General features: G+C 46.4%; 1 protein-coding gene across 1 annotated transcript in view; it reads left to right on the top strand.

Moving 5' to 3' along the window:
• Window positions 1–27,115, top strand: part of LOC311124434 (FERM, ARHGEF and pleckstrin domain-containing protein 1-like) — a 122,889-nt gene that overhangs the window by 87,756 nt on the left and 8,018 nt on the right. The window contains exons 14-21 of the mRNA XM_084198583.1: window positions 11,255–11,442; window positions 11,808–11,897; window positions 20,756–20,889; window positions 21,837–21,918; window positions 22,757–22,994; window positions 23,205–23,335; window positions 23,630–23,698; window positions 25,922–26,011. Coding sequence (XP_084054709.1) covers window positions 11,255–11,442; window positions 11,808–11,897; window positions 20,756–20,889; window positions 21,837–21,918; window positions 22,757–22,994; window positions 23,205–23,335; window positions 23,630–23,698; window positions 25,922–26,011 — 1,022 coding nt within the window. The remainder of the gene's footprint in view (window positions 1–11,254; window positions 11,443–11,807; window positions 11,898–20,755; window positions 20,890–21,836; window positions 21,919–22,756; window positions 22,995–23,204; window positions 23,336–23,629; window positions 23,699–25,921; window positions 26,012–27,115) is intronic.

Below are 27,115 nucleotides of genomic sequence, written 5' to 3'. Positions count from 1 at the left end.
AATATAGGACTGGAGAATTGACAAATGACTTTGTTCAGGATGACAGGAACTAGGGAACAAGCAGGGAACATGAAGGCAGGTTTCAGTATGTGCTGCATGTTGTGGGTCTGAAAGGCAATTTAATGGTAGCGTCTCAAAGCTCCAGGTCTCTCAGCTCATGCCATGGGCTTCTGGTAGTCTCTGCTCTCTGAGATGCTTTTAGCTGTATCCACGTATATATATATATATATATATATATATATATATATATATATATATATATATATATATATATATAGTGCATTTGGAAAGTATTCAGACCCCTTCACCTTTTCCACATTTTGTTACGTTACAGCCTTATTCAAAAATGTATAAAATAGTTTTTTTCCCTCATCAATCTACACACAATACCCCATAATGACAAAGCAAAAACAGGTTTTAGAAATGTTTGCACATTTATTAAAAATAAAAAACTGATATCACATTTACTTTACATTTATTAAGTGTTCAGAGCCTTTACGCAGTACATTGTTGAAGCACCTTTGGCAGTGATTACAGCCTCAAGTCTTCTTGGGTATGACGCTACAAGCTTGGCACACCTGTATTTGGGGAGTTTCTCCCATTCTTCTCTGCAGATCCTCTCAAGCTCTGTCAGGTTGGATGAGGAGCGTTGCTGCACAGCTGTTTTCAGGTCTCTCCAGAGATGTTCGATCGGGTTCAAGTCCAGGCTCAGGTTTTCATCAAGGATCTCTCTGTACTTTGCTCTGTTCATCTTTCCCTCGATCCTGACTAGTCCCCCAGTTCCTGCTGCTGAAAAACATCCCTACAGCATGATACTGCCCCCACCTTGCTTCACCGTAGGGATGATGAGCAGTTCTTCCTCCAGACGTGACGCTTGGCATTCAGGCCAAAGAGTTCAATCTTGGTTTCATCAGACCAGAGAATCTTGTTTCTCATGGTCTGAGAGTCCTTTAGGGGCCTTTTGGCAAACTCCAAGCAGGCTGTCATGTGCCTTTTACTGAGGAGTGGCTTCCGTCTGGCCACTCTACCATAAAGGCCTGATTGGTGGAGTGCTGCAGAGATGGTTGTCCTTCTGGAAGATTCTCCCATCTCCACAGAGGAACTCTGGAGCTCTGTCAGAGTGACCATCGGGTTCTTGGTCACCTCCCTGACCAAGGCCCTTCTCCCCCGATTGCTCAATTTGGCCGGGCGGCCAGCTCTAGGAAGAGTCTTGGTGGTTCCAAACTTCTTCCATTTAAGAATGATGGAAGCCACTGTGTTCTTGGGGACCTTCAATACTGCAGACCTTTTGTTGGTATCCTTCCCCAGATCTGTGCCTCGACACAATCCTGTCTCGGAGCTCTACGGACAATTCCTTCGACCTCATGGCTTGGTTTTTGCTCTGACATACACTGTCAACTGTGGGACCTTATATAGACAGGTGTGTGTGCCTGTCCAAACCATGTCCAATCAATTGGATTTACCACAGGTGGACTCCAATCAAGTTGTAGAAACATCTCAAGGATGATAATTGGAAACAGGATGCACCTGAGCTCAATTTCGAGTCTCTCAGCAAAGGGTCTCAACACTTATGTAAATAAGGTATTTCTGTTTTTTATTTTTAATACATTTGCAAACATTTCTAAAAACCTGTTTTCGCTTTGTCATTATGTTAAGTTGGCTGGATGTCCTTTGGGTGATGGACCATTCTTGATACAAACAGGAAACTGATGAGCGTGAAAAACCCAGCAGCGTTGCCGTTCTTGACACAAACGGGTGCGCCTGGGACCTACTACCATACCCAGTTCAAAGGCACTTAAATGTTTTGATGAGGATTTTTATTTATTTAATCCATTTTAGAATAAGGCGGTAACGTAACAAAAATGTGGAAAAAGGGAAGGGGTCTGAATACTTTCCGAATGCACTGTGTGGTATTTATTATCTATTGTGTTGTTTTATGATATTGTTTCTATTTCTTAACATGGTCCTACATTTGTATAAAACTGCAAATAATAACACAATTATTGAGTGTCACTCAATGTTGTTTTTACTCGAATGAATTGATGACTTCCAGGTAGTGTGAGGGGACAGTACGAGGGTACTTTAGTGTTGGTTACTGGATCACTGCAGGCAAAGACAACCCTGTCAGGCATTCTAAGCACTGTCTTATCTACTACCATACCCCGTTCAAATGCACTTAAATATTTTGTCTTGCCCATTCACCCTCTGAATGGCACACATACACAATCCATGTTTAAATTGTCTCAAGGCTTAGAAATCCTTCTTTAACCTGTCTCCTCCCCTTCATCTACACTGATTTGAAGAGGATTTAATAAGTGATCATAGCTATCAACCTGGATTCACCTGTTCAGAGCAGGTATCCTTAATGTTTTGTACACTCAGTGTATTGTAATACATTGTGTTCGCTAGTCTTAAACTCATGGGTCTATAGGCCAGGCTTGTGTGTTCTAGTCTCAACTGCTGGTGTCACCATATGTGCCGGGCTTGGTTCCATTGCATGTCCAAGAGGCTAACCCAGGGCTCAGGCTGTGGTGTTCATGCTTTCTGGCTGTTGCACTATTTACTGTATGTACCCTCACCTCACTCTCTCACTGCTACCTACTTTTAACATTTCACCCGGCAGACATCACTCGCAGCATACAAGACTGGAGCAGGCAGATATCACTCACAGCAGACAAGACCGTAGCAGGCAGATATCACTCACAGCAGACAAGACCGTAGCAGGCAGACATCACTCACAGCAGACAAGACCGTAGCAGGCGGATATCACTCACAGCAGACAAGACTGTAGCAGGCAGACATCACTCACAGCAGACAAGACTGTAGCAGGCGGATATCACTCACAGCAGACAAGACCGTAGCAGGCAGACATCACTCACAGAATACAAGACTGTAGCAGGCAGACATCACTCACAGCAGACAAGACTGTAGCAGGCAGACATCACTCACAGCAGACAAGACCGTAGCAGGCAGACATCACTCACAGCAGACAAGACTGTAGCAGGCAGACATCACTCACAGCAGACAAGACTGTAGCAGGCAGACATCACTCACAGCAGACAAGACCGTAGCAGGCAGACATCACTCACAGCAGACAAGACTGTAGCAGGCAGACATCACTCACAGCAGACAAGACCGTAGCAGGCAGACATCACTCACAGCTGACAAGACTGTAGCAGGCATACATCACTCACAGCAGACAAGACCGTAGCAGGCGGATATCACTCACAGCAGACAAGACTGTAGCAGGCAGACATCACTCACAGCAGACAAGACCATAGCAGGCAGACATCACTCACAGCAGACAAGACCGTAGCAGGCGGATATCACTCACAGCAGACAAGACTGTAGCAGGCATACATATCTCACAGCAGACAAGACCGTAGCAGGCATACATCTCTCACAGCAGACAAGACCGTAGCAGGCAGACATCACTCACAGCAGACAAGACCGTAGCAGGCAGACATCACTCACAGCAGACAAGACCGTAGCAGGCAGACATCATTCACAGCAGACAAGACCGTAGCAGGCAGACATCACTCACAGCAGACAAGACTGTAGCAGGCAGACATCACTCACAGCAGACAAGACCGTAGCAGGCAGACATCACTCACAGCAGACAAGACCGTAGCAGGCAGACATCATTCACAGCAGACAAGACCGTAGCAGGCAGACATCTCTCACAGCAGACAAGACCGTAGCAGGCAGACATCACTCACAGCAGACAAGACTGTAGCAGGCAGACATCGCTCACAGCATACAAGACTGTAGCAGGCGGACATCACTCCCTCTAAAGCAACTGACCGTCTTAAGTAAAGTACTTAATCAAATAATAATGATTAATAACAGTAGTAATACTGTAATTAAGTAATAACAGTAGTAATATAATCTTAATAAAGTAATAACAGCAGTAAAACTGTATAAATACATTATTCTGGGACACATTAGTACTTTGAGCATTGTGACACTTACTGTTAGCCAGGTCCCAGAATATGCTAGTTGTAAATTCAACAACTTTACTTGTTGCTCTTTCCCCTTTTCACTCACTCATTTCCATAACATGTTGGATACTACGGTCTCCATCCATAACACGTTGGATACTACGGTCTCCATCCATAACACGTTGGATACTACGGTCTCCATCCATAGCACGTTGGATACTACGGTCTCCATCCATAACACGTTGGATACTACGGTCTCCATCCATAACACGTTGGATGCTATGGTCGCCATCCATAACACGTTGGATACTACAGTCTCCATCCATAACACGTTGGATACTACGGTCTCCATCCATAACACGTTGGATACTACGGTCTCCATCCATAACACGTTGGATACTACGGTCTCCATCCATAACACGTTGGATACTACGGTCTCCATCCATAACACGTTGGATACTACGGTCTCCATCCATAACACGTTGGATACTACGGTCTCCATCCATAACACGTTGGATACTACGGTCTCCATCCATAACACGTTGGATACTACGGTCTCCATCCATAACACGTTGGATACTACGGTCTCCATCCATAACACGTTGGATACTACGGTCTCCATCCATAACACGTTGGATACTACGGTCTCCATCCATAACACGTTGGATACTACGGTCTCCATCCATAACACGTTGGATACTACGGTCTCCATCCATAACACATTGGATACTACGGTCTCCATCCATAGCACGTTGGATACTACGGTCTCCATCCATAGCACGTTGGATACTACGGTCTCCATCCATAACACGTTGGATACTACGGTCTCCATCCATAACACGTTGGATGCTATGGTCGCCATCCATAACACGTTGGATACTACAGTCTCCATCCATAACACGTTGGATACTACGGTCTCCATCCATAACACGTTGGATACTACGGTCTCCATCCATAACACGTTGGATACTACGGTCTCCATCCATAACACGTTGGATACTACGGTCTCCATCCATAACACGTTGGATACTACGGTCTCCATCCATAACACGTTGGATACTACGGTCTCCATCCATAACACGTTGGATACTACGGTCTCCATCCATAACACGTTGGATACTACGGTCTCCATCCATAACACGTTGGATACTACGGTCTCCATCCATAACACGTTGGATACTACGGTCTCCATCCATAACACGTTGGATACTACGGTCTCCATCCATAACACGTTGGATACTACGGTCTCCATCCATAACACGTTGGATACTACGGTCTCCATCCATAACACGTCGGATACTACGGTCTCCATCCATAACACGTCGGATACTACTGTCTCCATCCATAACACGTCGGATACTACGGTCTCCATCCATAACACGTCGGATACTACGGTCTCCATCCATAACACGTCGGATACTACGGTCTCCATCCATAACACGTTGGACACTACGGTCTCCATCCATAACACGTTGGACACTACGGTCTCCATCCATAACACGTTGGACACTACGGTCTCCATCCATAACACGTTGGATACTACGGTCTCCATCCATAACACGTTGGATACTACGGTCTCCATCCATAACACGTTGGATACTACGGTCTCCATCCATAACACGTTGGATACTACGGTCTCCATCCATAACACGTTGGATACTACGGTCTCCATCCATAACACGTTGGATACTACGGTCTCCATCCATAGCACGTTGGATACTACGGTCTCCATCCATAGCACGTTGGATACTACGGTCTCCATCCATAACACGTTGGACACTACGGTCTCCATCCATAACACGGTGGACACTACGGTCTCCATCCATAACACGGTGGACACTACGGTCTCGTCTTGATGTTCCTTTTGACACTCACTGGGCTCTGATACCCATTTCACCATCTACTCTCTTTCCCAGAGACTCTCTACACTTTTTAACATTGTATACAGTTGTGCACTAGTGACAATAAAGTTGACCTTTATGAAGTGGGACTCCAGAATCTTATTTTATGAAAATAAACTAAAACCTTATCTCATTGTCATTCTAGATGCTAGTCCCCTCCCCATCCTCCTGTGGTGTCGTAGATGTAGCATTGCTCTGTTAAATATCTGTGTGTCCTATAAACTCATTTGTGTCTTGTGTGTGGTATTCCGTGTTGCTTGTCACGGCTGTCCCCTCCATCCTAGTGTGTAGTATCAGATGTTTACCAGAGATGTTGCTGGTTTAATCATTGTTCTGTTCATGCCAACGTGGTGCTATCAGAGGACAGGAGACAGTGGTGGGCAAGTATGCAATCAAGTGTCCCTAGTGAATGTCCTAGTGAACATAGTGGCAGTGTAGTGGATTTAGGTAAGCGATTCCACTCAATCATAATACTGTATTCAACCCAAAAGCTGCGTAATCCTTAGCAATCATGCTGAAATCCCAAACATTACAGAGAGAGAGAAGAGCATTAGAGTTGTCTGGACATTACAGAGAGAGAAGAGAGCATTAGAGTTCTCTGGACATTTCAGAGAGAGAGAAGAACATTAGAGTTGTCTGGACATTACAGAGAGAGAAGAGCATTAGAGCTGTCTGGACATTACAGAGAGAGAAGATCATCAGAGTTGTCTGGACATTACAGAGAGAGAAGAGAGCATTAGAGTTCTCTGGACATTTCAGAGAGAGAGAAGAACATTAGAGTTCTCTGGACATTACAGAGAGAGAGAAGATCATTAGTGTTGTCTGGACATTACAGAGAGAGAAGAGCATTAGAGCTGTCTGGACATTACAGAGAGAGAAGAGAATTAGAGCTGTCTGGATATTACAGAGAGAGAGAAGATCATTAGAGCTGTCTGGACATTACAGAGAGAGAAGACCATTAGAGTTGTCTGGACATTACAGAGAGAGAGAAGATCATTAGAGTTGTCTGGACATTACAGAGAGAGAGAAGATCATTAGAGCTGTCTGGACATTACAGAGAGGGAGAAAATCATTAGAGTTGTCTGGACATTACAGAGAGAGAAGATCATTAGAGTTGTCTGGACATTACAGAGAGAGAAGAGCATTAGAGCTGTCTGGACATTACAGAGAGAGAGAAGATCATTAGAGCTGTCTGGACATTACAGAGAGAGAGAAGATCATTAGAGTTGTCTGGACATTACAGAGAGAGAAGAGCATTAGAGCTGTCTGGACATTACAGAGAGAGAAGATAATTAGATCTGTCTGGATATTACAGAGAGAGAGAAGATCATTAGAGCTGTCTGGACATTACAGAGAGAGAGAAAATCATTAGAGTTGTCTGGACATTACAGAGAGAGAAGATCATTATAATTCTCTGGACATTACAGAGAGAGAGAAGATCATTAGAGTTGTCTGGACATTACAGAGAGAGAGAAGATCATTAGAGTTGTCTGGACATTACAGAGAGAGAGAAGATCATTAGAGCTGTCTGGACATTACAGAGAGAGAGAAGATCATTAGAGCTGTCTGGACATTACAGAGAGAGAGAAAATCATTAGAGTTGTCTGGACATTACAGAGAGAGAAAAGCATTAGAGCTGTCTGGACATTACAGAGAGAGAAAATCATTAGAGTTGTCTGGACATTACAGAGAGAGAAGACCATTAGAGTTGTCTGGACATTACAGAGAGAGAGAAGATCATTAGAGCTGTCTGGACATTACAGAGAGAGAAGATCATTAGAGTTGTCTGGACATTACAGAGAGAGAAGAGCATTAGAGTTGTCTGGACATTACAGAGAGAGAAGATCATTAGAGCTGTCTGGACATTACAGAGAGAGAGAAAATCATTAGAGTTGTCTGGACATTACAGAGAGAGAAGAGCATTAGAGCTGTCTGGACATTACAGAGAGAGAAGAGCATTAGAGTTGTCTGGACATTACAGAGAGAGAAGAGAGCATTAGAGTTCTCTGGACATTACAGAGAGAGAGACGATCATTAGAGTTGTCTGGACATCACAGAGAGAGAGAAAATCATTAGAGTTGTCTGGACATTACAGAGAGAGAAGACCATTAGAGTTGTCTGGACATTACAGAGAGAGAGAAGATCATTAGAGCTGTCTGGACATTACAGAGAGAGAAGATCATTAGAGTTGTCTGGACATTACAGAGAGAGAAGACCATTAGAGTTGTCTGGACATTACAGAGAGAGAGAAGATCATTAGAGCTGTCTGGGCATTACAGAGAGAGAGAAGATCATTAGAGCTGTCTGGACATTACAGAGAGAGAAGACCATTAGAGCTGTCTGGGCATTACAGAGAGAGAGAAGATCATTAGAGCTGTCTGGACGTTACAAAGAGAGAGAGAAAAGCATTAGAGCTGTCTGGACATTACAGAGAGAGAGAAGATCATTAGAGTTGTCTGGACATTACAGAGAGAGAAGATCATTAGAGCTGTCTGGACATTACAGAGAGAGAAGAACATCAGAGTTGTCTGGACATTACAGAGAGAGAGAAAATCATTAGAGTTGTCTGGACATTTCAGAGAGAGAAGAACGTTAGAGTTCTCTGGACATTACAGAGAGAGAGAAGATCATTAGAGTTGTCTGGACATTACAGAGAGAGAAGATCATTAGAGCTGTCTGGACATTACAGAGAGAGAGAAGATCATTAGAGCTGTCTGGACATTACAGAGAGAGAAGAGCATTAGAGCTGTCTGGACATTACAGAGAGAGAGAAGAGCATTAGAGCTGTCTGGACATTACAGCGAGAGAAGAGCATTAGAGCTGTCTGGACATTACAGAGAGAGAGAAAATCATTAGAGTTGTCTGGACATTACAGAGAGAGAGAAGATCATTAGAGCTGTCTGGACATTACAGAGAGAGAAGAGCATTAGAGCTGTCTGGACATTACAGAGAGAGAAGATCATTAGAGTTGTCTGGACATTACAGAGAGAGAAGAGCATTAGAGCTGTCTGGACATTACAGAGAGAGAGAGAAGAGCATTAGAGCTGTCTGGACATTACAGAGAGAGAGAGAAGATCATTAGAGCTGTCTGGACATTACAGAGAGAGAGAAAATCATTAGAGTTGTCTGGACATTACAGAGAGAGAAAAGCATTAGAGCTGTCTGGACATTACAGAGAGAGAAAATCATTAGAGTTGTCTGGACATTACAGAGAGAGAAGACCATTAGAGTTGTCTGGACATTACAGAGAGAGAGAAGATCATTAGAGCTGTCTGGACATTACAGAGAGAGAAGATCATTAGAGTTGTCTGGACATTACAGAGAGAGAAGAGCATTAGAGTTGTCTGGACATTACAGAGAGAGAAGATCATTAGAGCTGTCTGGACATTACAGAGAGAGAGAAAATCATTAGAGTTGTCTGGACATTACAGAGAGAGAAGAGCATTAGAGCTGTCTGGACATTACAGAGAGAGAAGAGCATTAGAGTTGTCTGGACATTACAGAGAGAGAAGAGAGCATTAGAGTTCTCTGGACATTACAGAGAGAGAGACGATCATTAGAGTTGTCTGGACATTACAGAGAGAGAGAAAATCATTAGAGTTGTCTGGACATTACAGAGAGAGAAGACCATTAGAGTTGTCTGGACATTACAGAGAGAGAGAAGATCATTAGAGCTGTCTGGACATTACAGAGAGAGAAGATCATTAGAGTTGTCTGGACATTACAGAGAGAGAAGACCATTAGAGTTGTCTGGACATTACAGAGAGAGAGAAGATCATTAGAGCTGTCTGGGCATTACAGAGAGAGAGAAGATCATTAGAGCTGTCTGGACATTACAGAGAGAGAAGACCATTAGAGCTGTCTGGGCATTACAGAGAGAGAGAAGATCATTAGAGCTGTCTGGACGTTACAAAGAGAGAGAGAAAAGCATTAGAGCTGTCTGGACATTACAGAGAGAGAGAAGATCATTAGAGTTGTCTGGACATTACAGAGAGAGAAGATCATTAGAGCTGTCTGGACATTACAGAGAGAGAAGAACATCAGAGTTGTCTGGACATTACAGAGAGAGAGAAAATCATTAGAGTTGTCTGGACATTAGAGAGAGAGAAGAGCATTAGAGCTGTCTGGACATTACAGAGAGAGAAGAGCATTAGAGCTGTCTGGACATTACAGAGAGAGAAGAGAGCATTAGAGTTCTCTGGACATTTCAGAGAGAGAGAAGATCATTAGAGTTGTCTGGACATTACAGAGAGAGAAGAGCATTAGAGTTGTCTGGACATTACAGAGAGAGAAGAGCATTAGAGCTGTCTGGACATTACAGAGAGAGAAGGGCATTAGAGTTGTCTGGACATTACAGAGAGAGAAGACCATTAGAGCTGTCTGGGCATTACAGAGAGAGAGAAAATCATTAGAGTTGTCTGGACATTACAGAGAGAGAGAAGATCATTAGAGTTGTCTGGACATTACAGAGAGAGAGAAAATCATTAGAGTTGTCTGGACATTACAGAGAGAGAGAAGATCATTAGAGTTGTCTGGACATTACAGAGAGAGAAAATCATTAGAGCTGTCTGGACATTACAGAGCGAGAAGAACATCAGAGTTGTCTGGACATTACAGAGAGAGAAGAGAGCATTAGAGTTCTCTGGACATTTCAGAGAGAGAAGAACGTTAGAGTTCTCTGGACATTACAGAGAGAGAGAAGATCATTAGAGTTGTCTGGACATTACAGAGAGAGAAGATCATTAGAGCTGTCTGGACATTACAGAGAGAGAGAAGATCATTAGAGCTGTCTGGACATTACAGAGAGAGAAGAGCATTAGAGCTGTCTGGACATTACAGAGAGAGAGAAGAGCATTAGAGCTGTCTGGACATTACAGCGAGAGAAGAGCATTAGAGCTGTCTGGACATTACAGAGAGAGAGAAAATCATTAGAGTTGTCTGGACATTACAGAGAGAGAGAAGATCATTAGAGCTGTCTGGACATTACAGAGAGAGAAGAGCATTAGAGCTGTCTGGACATTACAGAGAGAGAAGATCATTAGAGTTGTCTGGACATTACAGAGAGAGAAGAGCATTAGAGCTGTCTGGACATTACAGAGAGAGAGAGAAGAGCATTAGAGCTGTCTGGACATTACAGAGAGAGAGAGAAGATCATTAGAGTTGTCTGGACATTACAGAGAGAGAGAAGATCATTAGAGCTGTCTGGACATTACAGAGAGAGAAGAGAATTAGAGCTGTCTGGACATTACAGAGAGAGAGAGAAGATCATTACTAGCTATAGTAACTATCTGCAGGCCAGGCACATCCTCCTAGCTCTCATTTTTCTCCATGCTGCAGATATTTATGGATTTAATTTAACTTCTTCAGCTCTAACTTTCTCTTTTCTCATCCCACTCTCCTGTCCGTCAACAGGGGTGGTGTCCAACAGCCCTCATCTCTCCGCCTCCTCCGATAACTCCCAGGGTATTGTCAACGGTCAGATGCCGGTCGAACTCTGTGGACAAAGTCCGGATGGTCGTCAGCCCTCCCCCCTCACCAGCCCCCTGCTCAACGACGCTGGGAGTGTGCGCACCGACGATGAAGACGAGGTTCGGAGGAAGGTTTGTGGTCCAGACTGGGCCCTATGTAACAGGATTACAGCTTGAGAGGCATTGATGGTTCAGTTGCTGTGTGGACCTCATTGTGGTTTTAAATATCCAGTTACCATCATCAGCTTCAAAGAGGCTCCAGTCACATACATTAGTACCTAAAGTGGCAGAGGACCTAGATTACCTGGCCTAAATAACTCTCCACAGGGACGAGTGCTGTGTACGCTGTACCAAATCTGATGTAACTGGGGAACATGTCTAACACTGGAATTGATAACTCAAAATGTGAAAAATGACCCATGACACAGTCTACAGCTTACTGTATTAGTAGTGTTGTCTCTGCACAGTTTAAACACTCCGTCCTCTTTCCTTCACAGAGGTTCCCTACCGACAAGGCCTACTTTATCGCCAAGGAGCTGCTGACCACAGAGAGGACCTATCTGAAGGACCTGGAGGTGGTGACTGTGGTAAGGTCCCATCACCAGATGGATTCTTCCGCTCTTTCTCTCTCTCTCTCTCTCTCTCTCTCTCTCTCTCTTTCGCTCTATCTCTTTCGCTCTCTCTCTCTCTCTCTCTTTCGCTCTCTCTCTCTCTCTCTCTCTCTCTTCTGCTCTAGCTCTCGTTCTCTCTCTTTCTCTCTCTCTTTCTCTCTCTCTTTCTCTCTCTCTAGCTCTCTCTCTCTTTCTCTCGTTCTCTAGCTCTCTCTCTCTCTCTCCTGCTCTAGCTCTCGTTCTCTCTCTTTCGCTCTCGCTCTCTCTTTCTCTCTCTTTCGCTCTCGCTCTCTCTCTCTCTCTCTCTCTCTCTCTCTCTCTCTCTCTCTCTCTCTCTCTTCTCTCTCTCTCTCCTGCTCTAGCTCTCGTTCACCAGATGGATTCTTCCGCTCTTTCTCTCTCTCTCTCTTTCGCTCTCTCTCTCTCTTTCGCTCTCTCTCTCTCTCTCTCTCTCTCTCTCTCTCTCTCTCTCTTCGCTCTCTCTCTCTCCTCTCTCTCTCTCTCTCTCTCTCTCTCTCTCTCTCTCTCTCTCTCTCTCTCTCTCTCTCTCTCTCTCTCTCTCTCTCTCTGCTCTAGCTCTCGTTCTCTCTCTTTCTCTCTCTCTTTCTCTCTCTCTCTAGCTCTCTCTCTCTTTCTCTCGTTCTCTAGCTCTCTCTCTCTCTCTCTCCTGCTCTAGCTCTCGTTCTCTCTCTTTCGCTCTCTCTCTCTTTCTCTCTTTCTCTCTCTCTCTCTCTCTCTCTCTCTCTCTCTCTCTCTCTCGCTCTGCTCTCTCTCTCGCTCTGCTCTCTCTCTCTCTCTCTCTCTCTCTCTCTCTCTCTCTCTCTCTCTCTCTCTCTCTCTCTCTCTCTCTCTCTCTCTCTCTCTCTCTCTCTCTCTCTCTCTCTCTCAGGGACTCAACACTGCTCTTTTGTTTATTTTCTTCTCTGCTGTCCTCTGGGTAGAAAACCTAGATTATTCCGGCTAGCTGCTTTACAACAGAGCATACGGAAAACACACAGGGAGCCCTGTGGTGGAGGTGGGAAAATACTCTGAGAATACTATGAAATTATATGAATCTGTTGATCTCACCCAAGGCTGTGAATATACATATACACTGCAGCTCTTCTCTCAATTTATGTGGGCTGCAGCTCTTCCCTCTGTTTATATGGGCTGCAGCTCTTCCCTCTGTTTATATGGGCTGCAGCTCTTCCCTCTGTTAATATGGTCTGCAGCCCTTCCCAATTTTTATATGGGCTGCTGCTCTTCCCTCTCTGTTTATGACTGTAAGTCGCTTTGGATAAAAGCGTCTGCTAAATGGAATATTATATTATTATTTTATTATTATATGGGCTGCAGCTCTTCCCCCTCTGTTTATATGGGCTGCAGCTCTTCCCCCTCTGTTTATAAGGGCTGCAGCTCTTCCCCCTCTGTTTATAAGGGCTGCAGCTCTTCCCCCTCTGTTTTTATGGGCTACAGCTCTTCCCCCTCTGTTTTTATGGGCTACAGCTCTTCCCCCTCTGTTTATATGGGCTACAGCACTTCCCCCTCTGTTTATTATTCTGATATTCAGAGAAGCCTTTTACACTTCTCATAAATATTTATATTGGCTGCTCTACTTTCTCTCTCACCCTTTCTATTCTCTTCTGTCTCTCTTCTCTATTCTCTTCTGTCTCTCTTCTCTATTCTCTCTCATCTCTATTCTCTCTCTCTATTCTCTCTCTCTATTCTCTCTCTCTATTCTCTCTCATCTCTATTCTCTCTCTCTATTCTCTCTCTCTATTCTCTCTCATCTCTATTCTCTCTCTCTATTCTCTCTCATCTCTATTCTCTCTCTATTCTCTCTCTCTATTCTCTCTCTCTTATTCACCTTCTCTTGGCTGGTGTTGTTATGAGTGAAGTCCTCTGAGAAACAGCTGCTGCTCACTGTTGGCTTCCCAAGGCCCTCCAGCAGCACCCTGCAGTACTGTAGCTCCTCCCTCCAGCAGCACCCTGCAGTACTGTAGCCCCTCCCAGCACCCTACAGTGCTGTAGCTCCTCTCTCCAGCAGCACCCTACAGTGCTGTAGCTCCTCCCTCCAGCAGCACCCTGCAGTACTGTAGCTCCTCCCTTCAGCAGCACCCTGCAGTGCTGTAGCTCCTCCCTCCAGCAGCACCCTACAGTGCTGTAGCTCCTCCCTCCAGCAGCACCCTACAGTGCTGTAGCTCCTCCCTCCAGCAGCACCCTGCAGTACTGTAGCTCCTCCCTCCATCAGCACCCTGCAGTACTGTAGCTCCTCCCTCCAGCAGCACCCTGCAGTGCTGTAGCTCCTCCCTCCAGCAGCACCCTGCAGTACTGTAGCTCCTCCCAGCACCCTGCAGTACTGTAGCTCCTCCCTCCAGCAGCACCCTGCAGTACTGTAGCTCCTCCCAGCACCCTGCAGTACTGTAGCTCCTCCCAGCACCCTGCAGTACTGTAGCCCCTCCCAGCACCCTGCAGTACTGTAGCCCCTCCCTCCAGCAGCACCCTGCAGTACTGTAGCTCCTCCCTCCAGCAGCACCCTGCAGTACTGTAGCTCCTCCCTCCAGCAGCACCCTGCAGTACTGTAGCTCCTCCCTCCAGCAGCACCCTGCAGTACTGTAGCTCCTCCCTCCAGCAGCACCCTGCAGTACTGTAGCCCCTCCCAGCACCCTGCAGTACTGTAGCTCCTCCCTCCAGCAGCACCCTGCAGTACTGTAGCTCCTCCCTCCAGCAGCACCCTGCAGTACTGTAGCTCCTCCCTCCAGCAGCACCCTGCAGTACTGTAGCCCCTCCCAGCACCCTACAGTGCTGTAGCTCCTCTCTCCAGCAGCACCCTACAGTGCTGTAGCTCCTCCCTCCAGCAGCACCCTGCAGTGCTGTAGCTCCTCCCTCCAGCAGCACCCTACAGTGCTGTAGCTCCTCCCTCCAGCAGCACCCTACAGTGCTGTAGCTCCTCCCTCCAGCAGCACCCTGCAGTACTGTAGCTCCTCCCTCCAGCAGCACCCTGCAGTACTGTAGCTCCTCCCTCCAGCAGCACCCTGCAGTGCTGTAGCTCCTCCCTCCAGCAGCACCCTGCAGTACTGTAGCTCCTCCCAGCACCCTGCAGTACTGTAGCTCCTCCCTCCAGCAGCACCCTGCAGTACTGTAGCTCCTCCCAGCACCCTGCAGTACTGTAGCTCCTCCCTCCAGCAGCACCCTGCAGTACTGTAGCCCCTCCCAGCACCCTGCAGTACTGTAGCCCCTCCCTCCAGCAGCACCCTGCAGTACTGTAGCTCCTCCCTCCAGCAGCACCCTGCAGTACTGTAGCTCCTCCCTCCAGCAGCACCCTGCAGTACTGTAGCTCCTCCCTCCAGCAGCACCCTGCAGTACTGTAGCTCCTCCCTCCAGCAGCACCCTGCAGTACTGTAGCCCCTCCCAGCACCCTGCAGTACTGTAGCTCCTCCCTCCAGCAGCACCCTGCAGTACTGTAGCCCCTCCCAGCACCCTGCAGTACTGTAGCTCCTCCCTCCAGCAGCACCCTGCAGTACTGTAGCTCCTCCCTCCAGCAGCACCCTGCAGTACTGTAGCTCCTCCCTCCAGCAGCACCCTGCAGTACTGTAGCTCCTCCCTCCAGCAGCACCCTGCAGTACTGTAGCCCCTCCCAGCACCCTGCAGTACTGTAGCTCCTCCCTCCAGCAGCACCCTGCAGTACTGTAGCCCCTCCCAGCACCCTGCAGTACTGTAGCTCCTCCCTCCAGCAGCACCCTGCAGTACTGTAGCTCCTCCCTCCAGCAGCACCCTGCAGTACTGTAGCTCCTCCCTCCAGCAGCACCCTGCAGTACTGTAGCTCCTCCCTCCAGCAGCACCCTGCAGTACTGTAGCTCCTCCCTCCAGCAGCACCCTGCAGTACTGTAGCTCCTCCCTCCAGCAGCACCCTGCAGTGCTGTAGCTCCTCCCTCCAGCAGCACCCTGCAGTGCTGTAGCTCCTCCCTCCAGCAGCACCCTGCAGTACTGTAGCTCCTCCCTCCAGCAGCACCCTGCAGTACTGTAGCCCCTCCCAGCACCCTGCAGTACTGTAGCTCCTCCCTCCAGCAGCACCCGGCAGTACTGTAGCCCCTCCCAGCACCCTGCAGTACTGTAGCTCCTCCCTCCAGCAGCACCCTGCAGTACTGTAGCTCCTCCCTCCAGCAGCACCCTGCAGTGCTGTAGCTCCTCCCTCCAGCAGCACCCTGCAGTACTGTAGCTCCTCCCTCCAGCAGCACCCTGCAGTACTGTAGCTCCTCCCTCCAGCAGCACCCTGCAGTACTGTAGCTCCTCCCTCCAGCAGCACCCTGCAGTACTGTAGCTCCTCCCAGCACCCTGCAGTACTGTAGCTCCTCCCTCCAGCAGCACCCTGCAGTGCTGTAGCTCCTCCCTCCAGCAGCACCCTGCAGTGCTGTAGCTCCTCCCAGCACCCTGCAGTACTGTAGCTCCTCCCTCCAGCAGCACCCTGCAGTACTGTAGCTCCTCCCAGCACCCTGCAGTACTGTAGCTCCTCCCTCCAGCAGCACCCTGCAGTGCTGTATCTCCTCCTAACCCCGCTCTCCGACCTACACAACCGGTCAAATGTTTGGACACACCTACTCATTCCAGGGTTTTTCTTTATTTTACTATTTTCTACACTATGAAATAACACAACTGGAATCATGTAGTAACCAAAAAATTGTTAAACAAATCAAAATATATGTTATATTTGAGATTCTTCAAAGTAGCCACCCTTTGCCTTGATGACAGCTTTGCACACTCTTTGCATTCCAGCTTCATGAGGTAGTCACCTGGAATGCATTTCAATTAACAGGTGTGCCTTGTTAATTTGTGGAATTTATTTCCTTCTTAATGCGTTTGAGCCAATCAGTTGTGTTGTGACAAGGTGGTATACAGATGATAGCCCTATTTGGTAAAAGACCAAGTCCATATTATGGCAAGAACAGTCCATCATTACTTTAAGACATGTAGAAAATAGTAAAAATAAAGAAAAACCCTTGAATGAGTAGGTGTTCTAAAACTTTTGACCGGTTGTGTGCATTTACATTTTAGTAATTTAGCAGACGCTTTTATACAGAGCAACTTACAGTTAGTGCATCTATCTTAAGATAGACAAATGGCGCCCTATATTCCTATTATTTCCACCCTATTGTCTCCATAATGCACTTCATCAGGATAGTCCCGATTGTCCATCTGTAGATGCTCCAGATGTTCTACAGATGGACATACTATCAACAAACTGTTGATAAGCCACTGCTTGCTAAGGTTAGGGTTAGGGTTAGGTTTAGAATAAGGGTAAGGGTTAAGGTTAGAGTTAGGGTAAGGGTTAAGTTTAGAGATATGATTAGGGTTAAGGTTAGTTTTTTTTTATTTTTTTTTATTTTTTTATTTCACCTTTATTTAACCAGGTAAGCCAGTTGAGAACAGGTTCTCATTTACAACTGCGACCTGGCCAAGATAAAGCAAAGCAGTGCAATAAAAACAACACAGAGTTACATATGGGGTAAAAAACATAAAGTCAAAAATACAACAGAAAATATATATACAGTGTGTGCAAATGTAGCAAGTTATGGAGGTAAGGCAATAAATAGGCTATAGTGCAGAATAATTACAATAGTATTAACACTGGAATGCTAGATGTGCAAGAGATTATGTGCAAATAGAGATACTGGGGTGCAAAAGAGCAAAATAAATAACAATATAGGGATGAGGTAGTTGGGTGGGCTAATTTCAGATGGGCTGTGTACAGGTGCAGTGATCGGTAAGGTGCTCTGACAACTGATGCTTAAAGTTATTGAGGGAGATAAGAGTCTCCAGCTTCAGAGATTTTTGCAATTCGTTCCAGTCATTGGCAGCAGAGAACTGGAAGGAATGGCGGCCAAAGGAGGTGTTGGCTTTGGGAATGACCAGAGAGATATACCTGCTGGAGCGCAGACTACGGGTGGGTGCTGCTATGGTGACCAATGAGCTAAGATAAGGCGGGGATTTGCCTAGCAGTGATTTATAGATGGCCTGGAGCCAGTGGGTTTGACGACGAACATGTAGTGAGGACCAGCCAACAAGAGCGTACAGGTCACAGTGGTGGGTAGTGTATGGGGCTTTGGAGACAAAACGGATGGCACTGTGATAGACTACATCCAATTTGCTGAGTAGAGTGTTGGAGGCTATTTTGTAAATGACATCGCCGAAGTCAAGGATCGGTAGGATAGTCAGTTTTACGAGGGCATGTTTGGCAGCATGAGTGAAGGAGGCTTTGTTGCGAAATAGGAAGCCGATTCTAGATTTAACTTTGGATTGGAGATTCTTTATGTGAGTCTGGAAGTTGAGTTTACAGTCTAACCAGACACCTAGGTATTTGTAGTTGTCCACATACTCTAGGTCAGACCCGTCGAGAGTGGTGATTCTAGTCGGGTGGGCGGGTGCCAGCAGCGTTCGATTGAAAAGCATGCATTTAGTTTTACTAGTGTTTAAGAGCAGTTGGAGGCTACTGAAGGATTGTTGTATGGCATTGAAGCTCGTTTGGAGGTTTGTTAACACAGTGTCCAATGAAGGGCCAGATGTATACAAAATGGTGTCGTCTGCGTAGAGGTGGATCTGAGAGTCACCAGCAGCAAGAGCGACATCATTGATATACACGGAGAAAAGTGTCGGCCCAAGAATTGAACCCTGTGGCACCCCCATAGAGACTGCCATAGGTCCAGACAACAGGCCCTCCGATTTGACACACTGAACTCTATCTGAGAAGTAGTTGGTGAACCAGGCGAGGCAGTCATTTGAGAAACCAAGGCTATTTAGTCTGCCAATAAGAATGCGGTGGTTGACAGAGTCGAAAGCCTTGGCCAGGTCGATGAAGACGGCTGCACAGTACTGTCTATTATCAATCGCGGTTATAATATCGTTTAGGACCTTGAGCGTGGCTGAAGTGCACCCGTGACCAGCTCGGAAACCGGATTGCATAGCGGAGAAGGTACGGTGGTATTCGAAATGGTCGGTGATCTGTTTGTTAACTTGGCTTTCAAATACTTTCGAAAGGCAGGGCAGGATGGATATAGGTCTGTAGCAGTTTGGATCTAGAGTGTCACCCCCTTTGAAGAGGGGGATGACCGCGGCAGCTTTCCAATCTCTGGGGATCTCAGACGTTATGAAAGAGAGGTTGAACAGACTAGTAATAGGGGTTGCGACAATTTCGGCGGCTAGTTTTAGAAAGAAAGGGTCCAGATTGTCTAGCCCAGCTGATTTGTAGGGGTCCAGATTTTGCAGCGCTTTCAAAACATCAGCTGTCTGAATTTGTGTGAAGGAGAAGCGGGGGGGGGGCATGGGCAAGTTGCAGCAGAGGGTGCAGAGTTGGTGGCCGGGTTAGTGGTAGCCAGATGGAAAGCATGGCCAGCTGTAGCAAAATGCTTGTTGAAATTCTCGATTATTGTAGATTTATCGGTGGTGATAGTGTTTCCTAGCCTCAGTGCAGTGGGCAGCTGGGAGGAAGTGCTCTTATTCTCCATGGACTTTACAGTGTCCCAAAACTTTTTGGAGTTAGTGCTACAGGATGCAAATTTCTGTTTGAAAAAGTTAGCCTTTGCTTTCCTGACTGCTTGTGTATATTGGTTCCTAACTTCCCTGAAAAGTTGCATATCGCGGGGGCTATTTGATGCTAATGCTGTACGCCACAGGATGTTTTTGTGCTGGTCAAGGGCAGTCAAGTCTGAGGAGAACCAGGGGCTATATCGGTTCTTAGTTCTGTATTTTTTGAATGGGGCATGTTTATTTAAGATTGAGAGGAAATTACTTTTAAGGAACAAAGGTTTAGAATAAGGGTAAGGGTTAAGGTTAGAGTTAGGGTAAGGGTTAGGGTTAGAGATATGATTAGGGTTAGGTTTAGAATAAGGGTAAGGGTTAAAGTTAGAGTTAGGGTAAGGGTTAAGTTTAGAGATAGGGTAAGGGTTAGGGTTAGAGATATGATTAGGGTTAGGGTTAGAGATATGATTAGGGTTAAGGTTAGAGATATGATTAGGGTTAAGGTTAGAGATATGATTAGGGTTAGGGTTAGTAGATAGTTTAAATGTTACTGATAGTCTGTAGAGTGTCTAAATAAATAAAATCCATCCAAATAAAGTGTGACCTTATTTTGACCACTATATGAGGAATAGGGTGTCATTTGGGACGCACACCAGCTAAACCAAGCCCCACCACAACCACCTCCATCACCCTAAACCACGTCAGGCTATAGCATCCCTGATCTGATCAGGGTAGCCTTTCATGTAATGTTCCCCCTTTGGGGCCGTGTCAGGAATGATGGGATATTGATTCCTCCATTTTCCTCCGTTCAATCTCCAGGTTGTTTAAAGGATTTGGTGGAAGTCGTGAGACCAAGGTGATTGTTGCTAAACAACAGCACGGAGGTATTTCGGCAGAAGCACGTCAGTCATGCAGATTCTAATGCAGTCCATGCTACTAGTCCACCAGAACCACTGTATTTACATTCACGTCATTTAGCAGACGCTCTTATCCAGAGCCACTTACAGTTAGTGAGTGCATACATTATTATTTATTTTTTTATACTGGCCCCCCGTGGGAATCGAACCCACAACGCTGGCGTTGCAAACGCCATGCTCTACCAACTGAGCTACATCCCTGCCGGCCATTCCCTCCCCTACCCTGGACGACGCTGGGCCAATTGTGCGCCGCCCCATGGGTCTCCCGGTCGCGGCCGGCAACGACAGAGCCTGGATTAGATTGCAAGTCCTCATTTGGCTACTGGCAATTGAGAACATTACTATTTGCGCAATGAAGTGTGTGCACTGTGCTCTAATGCATAACTTGATTTCTCTGTGTGTGTGTGTGTGTGTGTGTCATCGCAGTCTTTTCAGGACTCGGTGGGTAAAGACGAAGCCGTGCCGGACTCCCTGAAGAGCACCATCTTCACCAACTTTGACCCTCTGTACAAGCTCCACTCCGGCTTCCTCAGAGAGGTGGAGCAGAGGCTGGCTTTATGGTGAGGTGGCCCGTCACTGGATGATTATAATCCATCACCATCACAATTACCCGCAATGATAAACGTATTTTGTAGTTCAGGCCATTTTCCCTCAAAATGTCACTCCACTTAGCCTCGTTTTGCATAAGACCCCCTTGGAAGAAGAACACAGTTTGTAGTGTGGTTTGGTATGGGTCTCATTGATGCTGGGGCCTGGCCTTTATTTAAGGAGTGGTATTGGCGTTCATTCTGGGAGGCCTCATCACAGAGACACACCTCCACCCGTGGAGCTGGGGTTTCTATGGCAACAATCATGCTGCATCAAGGCACTACTTCTCCTACTAGCCCTGTGGGTTATTCCACCGTCTGCTCCTCTTAATGATGTGGTCCCTACGTCAGAGCCCCACCGGGGTGACGCATAGAGCCCCGGCTGGCAGACTGTCACGACTACAGACATCGTACTGTCCAGCCTTATTACAAGACTAAACCACAGAGCAAGAGACAGACCTCAAAACATGGCCGACATCTGGCGTGGCTAAGGCAAACGAGCTGACCAACTACGGAGCACAGATACATGTGACGTACAGTTGACTTATTTTAGGCATCTCTTGATCTTGGATTTAGAGCTGGTAGTGGGATGTGTGAGTGGATAGGGGTTACATCTCAAAGGCATGACATTCAGAATGTCCTCTCTCGGTTTGTATTACCCTCCCCATAATGTATTGGTTGATATTTTGAATGAAAGAGTATGGAGAATGTATCTAGGGGTCAACTGCAATTAATGCTCAAGAGAGACACCTGCTGGTGGTGTTCAGCTGTGCTGGTAAAGGGATAACCATTTCATTGGAATATCCTTGCATGATTGTTCACACGAACATGAAATATGACTTTAAGTGCTTAAAATACACACACACACACACACTAGCACTAAATTGTTCCAGAGTGATAAACTTGCTGTTTTATTTTAGGGAAGGGTGCTCCAATGCCCACATCAAAGGAGACTACCAGCGCATCGGGGATGTCATGCTGAAGCACCTACAGGGCCTAAGGGTGTGGGCTCATCTTTCACATTTTTTATTGCACTTTTTATGTACTTCACTATGTATCTGCACCACTCCTCCGTGACCAAATATACGATGCCTTGTGTAAAGTCTGCCCGTACCCCTAGCCTGCTCAGGAAGTCTGCCCGTACCCCTACCCTGCTCAGGAAGTCTGCCCGTACCCCTACCCTGCTCAGGAAGTCTGCCCGTACCCCTACCCTGCTCAGGAAGTCTGCCCGTACCCCTACCCTGCTCAGGAAGTCTGCCCGTACCCCTAGCCTGCTCAGGAAGTCTGCCCGTACCCCTAGCCTGCTCAGGAAGTCTGCCCGTACCCCTACCCTGCTCAGGAAGTCTGCCCGTACCCCTACCCTGCTCAGGAAGTCTGCCCGTACCCCTACCCTGCTCAGGAAGTCTGCCCGTACCCCTACCCTGCTCAGGAAGTCTGCCCGTACCCCTACCCTGCTCCAGGGGACTGCTCTGTGGCTGACCCTGTGCTGCTCCTAGCCTGTCGTGTGTGTGTGTGATATGTTCGTACAAATGGACAATAAAGATTGACTCTGCTCTGCTCTGCTCTGCTCTACTCTACTCTACTCTACTCTACTCTACTCTACTCTACTCTACTCTACTCTACTCTACTCTACTCTACTCTACTCTGCTCTACTCTACTCTACTCTACTCTACTCTACTCTGCTCTACTCTACTCTACTCTACTCTACTCTACTCTACTCTACTCTACTCTACTCTACTCTACTCTACTCTACTCTGCTCTGCTCTGCTCTGCTCTGCTCTGCTCTGCTCTCTGCTCTATTCTACTCTATTGTACTCTACGCTAATATATCATTTTCTAGCCACTGACAGCCCACCTCCAGAAGCACTCGGAGGCCCTGGTGGAGCTGGAGAAGGCGTGCCGGGGCTCCCGGCGGCTGGAGGTGTTGGTCCGGGACTTTGAGCTGCAGAAGGTGTGCTACATCCCCCTCAACGTGTTCCTCCTCCGGCCCCTGCACCGCCTCATGCATTACAAGCAGATCCTGGAGCGCCTGTGCAAACACTACCCCCCTGCACATGTGGACTTCAGGGACTGCAGAGGTAACTGTTACTCTTCTGTACACCTCAGAACTCTGACTGAGGCAAGCTATCTAGGGCCTTCTGGTGCAGTTGAGGGCCTCCTTTTGCAGTTGAGGGCCTCCTTTTGCAGTTGAGGGCCTTCTGGTGCAGTTGAGGGCCTTCTGGTGCAGTTGAGGGCCTTCTGGTGCAGTTGAGGTCTATGACATCATACATGAGTGTTGTTTCTGCTAGCTGCGCTGGCAGACGTGTCAGAGGTGGTGGCCCAGCTCCATGGCAGCATGATCAAGATGGAGAACTTCCAGAAGCTTCTGGAGCTTATGAAGGATTTGATTGGCATCGACAATCTAGTCACTCCAGGGCGGGTGAGTTCAAGTTCACTCCATCCCAAATGGCACCGTATTCCTCATATAGTGCACTACTTTTGACCTAGGGCCCTATTTAAAAGTAGTGAACTATGTAGGGAATATCCCCACATCAACAGTTTGCAGAGGGTAGCTAGTTTGAAGCACTCCTTTTGTTTTGTCAGTCGTTTTATGTCTTTCTGAGATGTTGTCTTTCTCTGAGACTTGACTTGCGATGTTGTCATTGACTTGCGATGTTGTTATTGACTTGCGATGTTGTGATTGACTTGGGATGTTGTGATTTGTGTTTTTCAGGAGTTCATCAGGTTAGGCTGTCTCAGCAAGCTGTCTGGAAAAGGCCTCCAGCAACGAATGTTTTTCCTGGTAATGTCTGCAATGCATCTGAGATTGTCGTCTTGAATGAGTTATTAAACAGATTATTCAGTCTAGTGATCTCACAACATAGACAGCTACAGTGGGGAAAAAAAGTATTTAGTCAGCCACCAATTGTGCAAGTTCTCCCACTTAAAAAGATGAGAGAGGCCTGTAATTTTCATCATAGGTACACGTCAACTATGACAGACAAAATGAGAAAGAAAAATCCAGAAAATCACATTGTAGGATTTTTAATGAATTTATTTGCAAATTATGGTGGAAAATAAGTATTTGGTCAATAACAAAAGTTTCTCAATACTTTGTTATATACCCTTTGTTGGCAATGACACAGGTCAAACGTTTTCTGTAAGTCTTCACAAGGTTTTCACACACTGTTGCTGGTATTTTGGCCCATTACTCCATGCAGATCTCCTCTAGAGCAGTGATGTTTTGGGGCTGTCGCTGGGCAACACGGACTTTCAACTCCCTCCAAAGATTTTCTATGGGGTTGAGATCAGGAGACTGGCTAGGCCACTCCAGGACCTTGAAATGCTTCTTACGAAGCCACTCCTTCGTTGCCCGGGCGGTGTGTTTGGGATCATTGTCATGCTGAAAGACCCAGCCACGTTTCATCTTCAATACCCTTGCTGATGGAAGGAGGTTTTCACTCAAAATCTCACGATACATGGCCCCATTCATTCTTTCCTTTACACCAGGGTTCTTCAATTCCGGTCCTGGAGGGCCGAAACACCTCTGTTTTTCATCCTCTCCTTCTAATCAGGGGCTAATTCAGACCTGGGACACCAGGTGAGTGCAATTAACTACCAGGTAGAAATAAAAAACAGAAGTGTTTCGGCCCTCCAGGACCGGAATTGAAGAACCCTGCTTTACACGGATCAGTCATCCTGGTCCCTTTGCAGAAAAACAGCCCCAAAGCATGATGTTTCCACCCCCATGCTTCACAGTAGGTATGGTGTTCTTTGGATGCAACTCAGCATTCTTTGTCCTCCAAACACGACGAGTTGAGTTTTTACCAAAAAGTTCTATTTTGGTTTCATCTGACCATATGACATTCTCCCAATCCTCTTCTGGATCATCCAAATGCACTCTAGCAAACTTCAGACGGGCCTGGACATGTACTGGCTTAAGCAGGGGGACACGTCTGGCACTGCAGGATTTGAGTCCCTGGCGGCGTAGTGTGTTACTGATGGTAGGCTTTGTTACTTTGGTCCCAGCTCTCTGCAGGTCATTCACTAGGTCCCCCCATGTGGTTCTGGGATTTTTGCTCACCGTTCTTGTGATCATTTTGACCCCACGGGGTGAGATCTTGCGTGGAGCCCCAGATCGAGGGAGATTATCAGTGGTCTTGTATGTCTTCCATTTCCTAATAATTGCTCCCACAGTTGATTTCTTCAAACCAAGCTGCTTACCTATTGCAGATTCAGTCTTCCCAGCCTGATGCAGGTCTACAATTTTGTTTCTGGTGTCCTTTGACAGCTCTTTGGTCTTGACCATAGTGGAGTTTGGAGTGTGACTGTTTGAGGTTGTGGACAGGTGTCTTTTATACTGATAACAAGTTCAAACAGGTGCCATTAATACAGGTAACGAGTGGAGGACAGAGGAGCCTCTTAAAGAAGAAGTTACAGGTCTGTGAGAGCCAGAAATCTTGCTTGTTTGTAGGTGACCAAATACTTATTTTCCACCATAATTTGCAAATAAATTCATAAAAAATCCTACAATGTGATTTTCTGGATTTTTCTCTCTCTAAATTTGTCTGTCATAGTTGACATGTACCTATGATGAAAATTACAGGCCTCTCTCATCTTTTTAAGTGGGAGAACTTGCACAATTGGTGGCTGACTAAATACTTTTTCCCCCCCCACTGTATGTCAAGTAGAGCTTTATGTTTAACCTCCCCAGTATGAATGACAAAGATGATGGCTTCCCTATCTTTCTACACAGTTGTTTACTGTTCTTTCAGCCAGAGTCCCTCTTTGTTATTGTAGGGCATCGAATGAGACCAAGACTCATCTGAATCATGATTCATGTAAGAAACAGATTGAATGTAATCCAGTGCTGTTGGAGCAGGTGTATCCCTAACAGAGCTAATTAATTTACTGAGCCACGAACATTCACTCAATGTTCTTTTTTGTGTGACGTAAATGAGGGTGGTAGAACTATTAATAACCAGTCAATGATTGAGGTCTCTGTTTTCTTGCTCACTGGTGACAGTTCAATGATGTCCTCTTGTATACGAGTCGAGGGATGACGGCGTCGAACCAGTTCAAAGTGCATGGGCAGCTCCCTCTCCATGGCCTGACAGTACAGTCTATTTTCATCCCCTCTCTTCCCCTCCCAGCCTTGTGCCCTGCCTTGGAGCACAGAACAGCAGAGAACAGTGGAGCACAGCACAGCACAGTAGAGAACAGTGGAGCACAGCACAGCACAGCAGAGAACAGTGGAGCACAGCACAGCACAGCAGAGAACAGTGGAGCACAGTAGAGTACAGTACAGTACAGTAGAGTAGAGTAGATCAGAGTACAGTAGATTACAGTAGAGTAGAGCAGAGTACAGTAGAGTACAGTAGAGTAGAGCAGAGTACCGTAGAGCAGAGTACCGTAGAGCAGAGTACAGTAGAGTAGAGTACAGTAGAGTAGAGTACAGTACAGTAGAGTACAGTACCGTAGAGCAGAGTACAGTACAGTAGAGTACAGTAGATTACAGTAGAGTAGAGTACAGTAGATTACAGTAGAGTAGAGTACAGTAGAGTAGAGTAGAGTAGAGTACAGTACAGTAGAGTACAATAGAGTAGAGTACAGTAGAGTACAGTAGAGTAGAGTAGAGTAGAGTAGAGTAGAGTAGAGTAGAGTAGAGTACCGTAGAGCAGAGTACCGTAGAGCAGAGTACCGTAGAGCAGAGTACAGTAGAGTAGAGTACAGTAGAGTACAATAGAGTAGAGCAGAGTACAGTAGAGTAGAGTAGAGTAGAGCAGAGTACCGTAGAGCAGAGTACCGTAGAGCAGAGTACCGTAGAGCAGAGTACAGTAGAGTAGAGTACAGTAGAGTAGAGTACAGTAGAGTAGAGTACAGTAGAGTAGAGTACAATAGAGTAGAGTACAATAGAGTAGAGTAGAGTACAGTAGAGTACAGTAGAGTAGAGTAGAGTAGAGCAGAGTACAGTACAGTAGATTACAGTAAAGCACAGTAGCTTTCACAAGTTTGTAATTATTTACTGTGAATGAGATGCTGTGCCACTCTCTCTTTAACTCTCCTACCATCTGTCTCTCTCTTTAACTCCCCTACCATCTGTCTCTCTTTAACTCCCCTACCATCTGTCTCTCTCTTTAACTCCCCTACCATCTGTCTCTCTCTTTAACTCCCCTACCATCTGTCTCTCCCTTTAACTCTCCTACCATCTGTCTCTCTC

Source organism: Coregonus lavaretus (genome assembly GCF_964263955.1).
Source record: "Coregonus lavaretus genome assembly, contig: HAP1_SCAFFOLD_285, whole genome shotgun sequence".
In the NCBI taxonomy this organism is placed as follows: domain Eukaryota; kingdom Metazoa; phylum Chordata; class Actinopteri; order Salmoniformes; family Salmonidae; genus Coregonus; species Coregonus lavaretus.
This window is presented reverse-complemented; position numbering and strand designations above follow the sequence as displayed.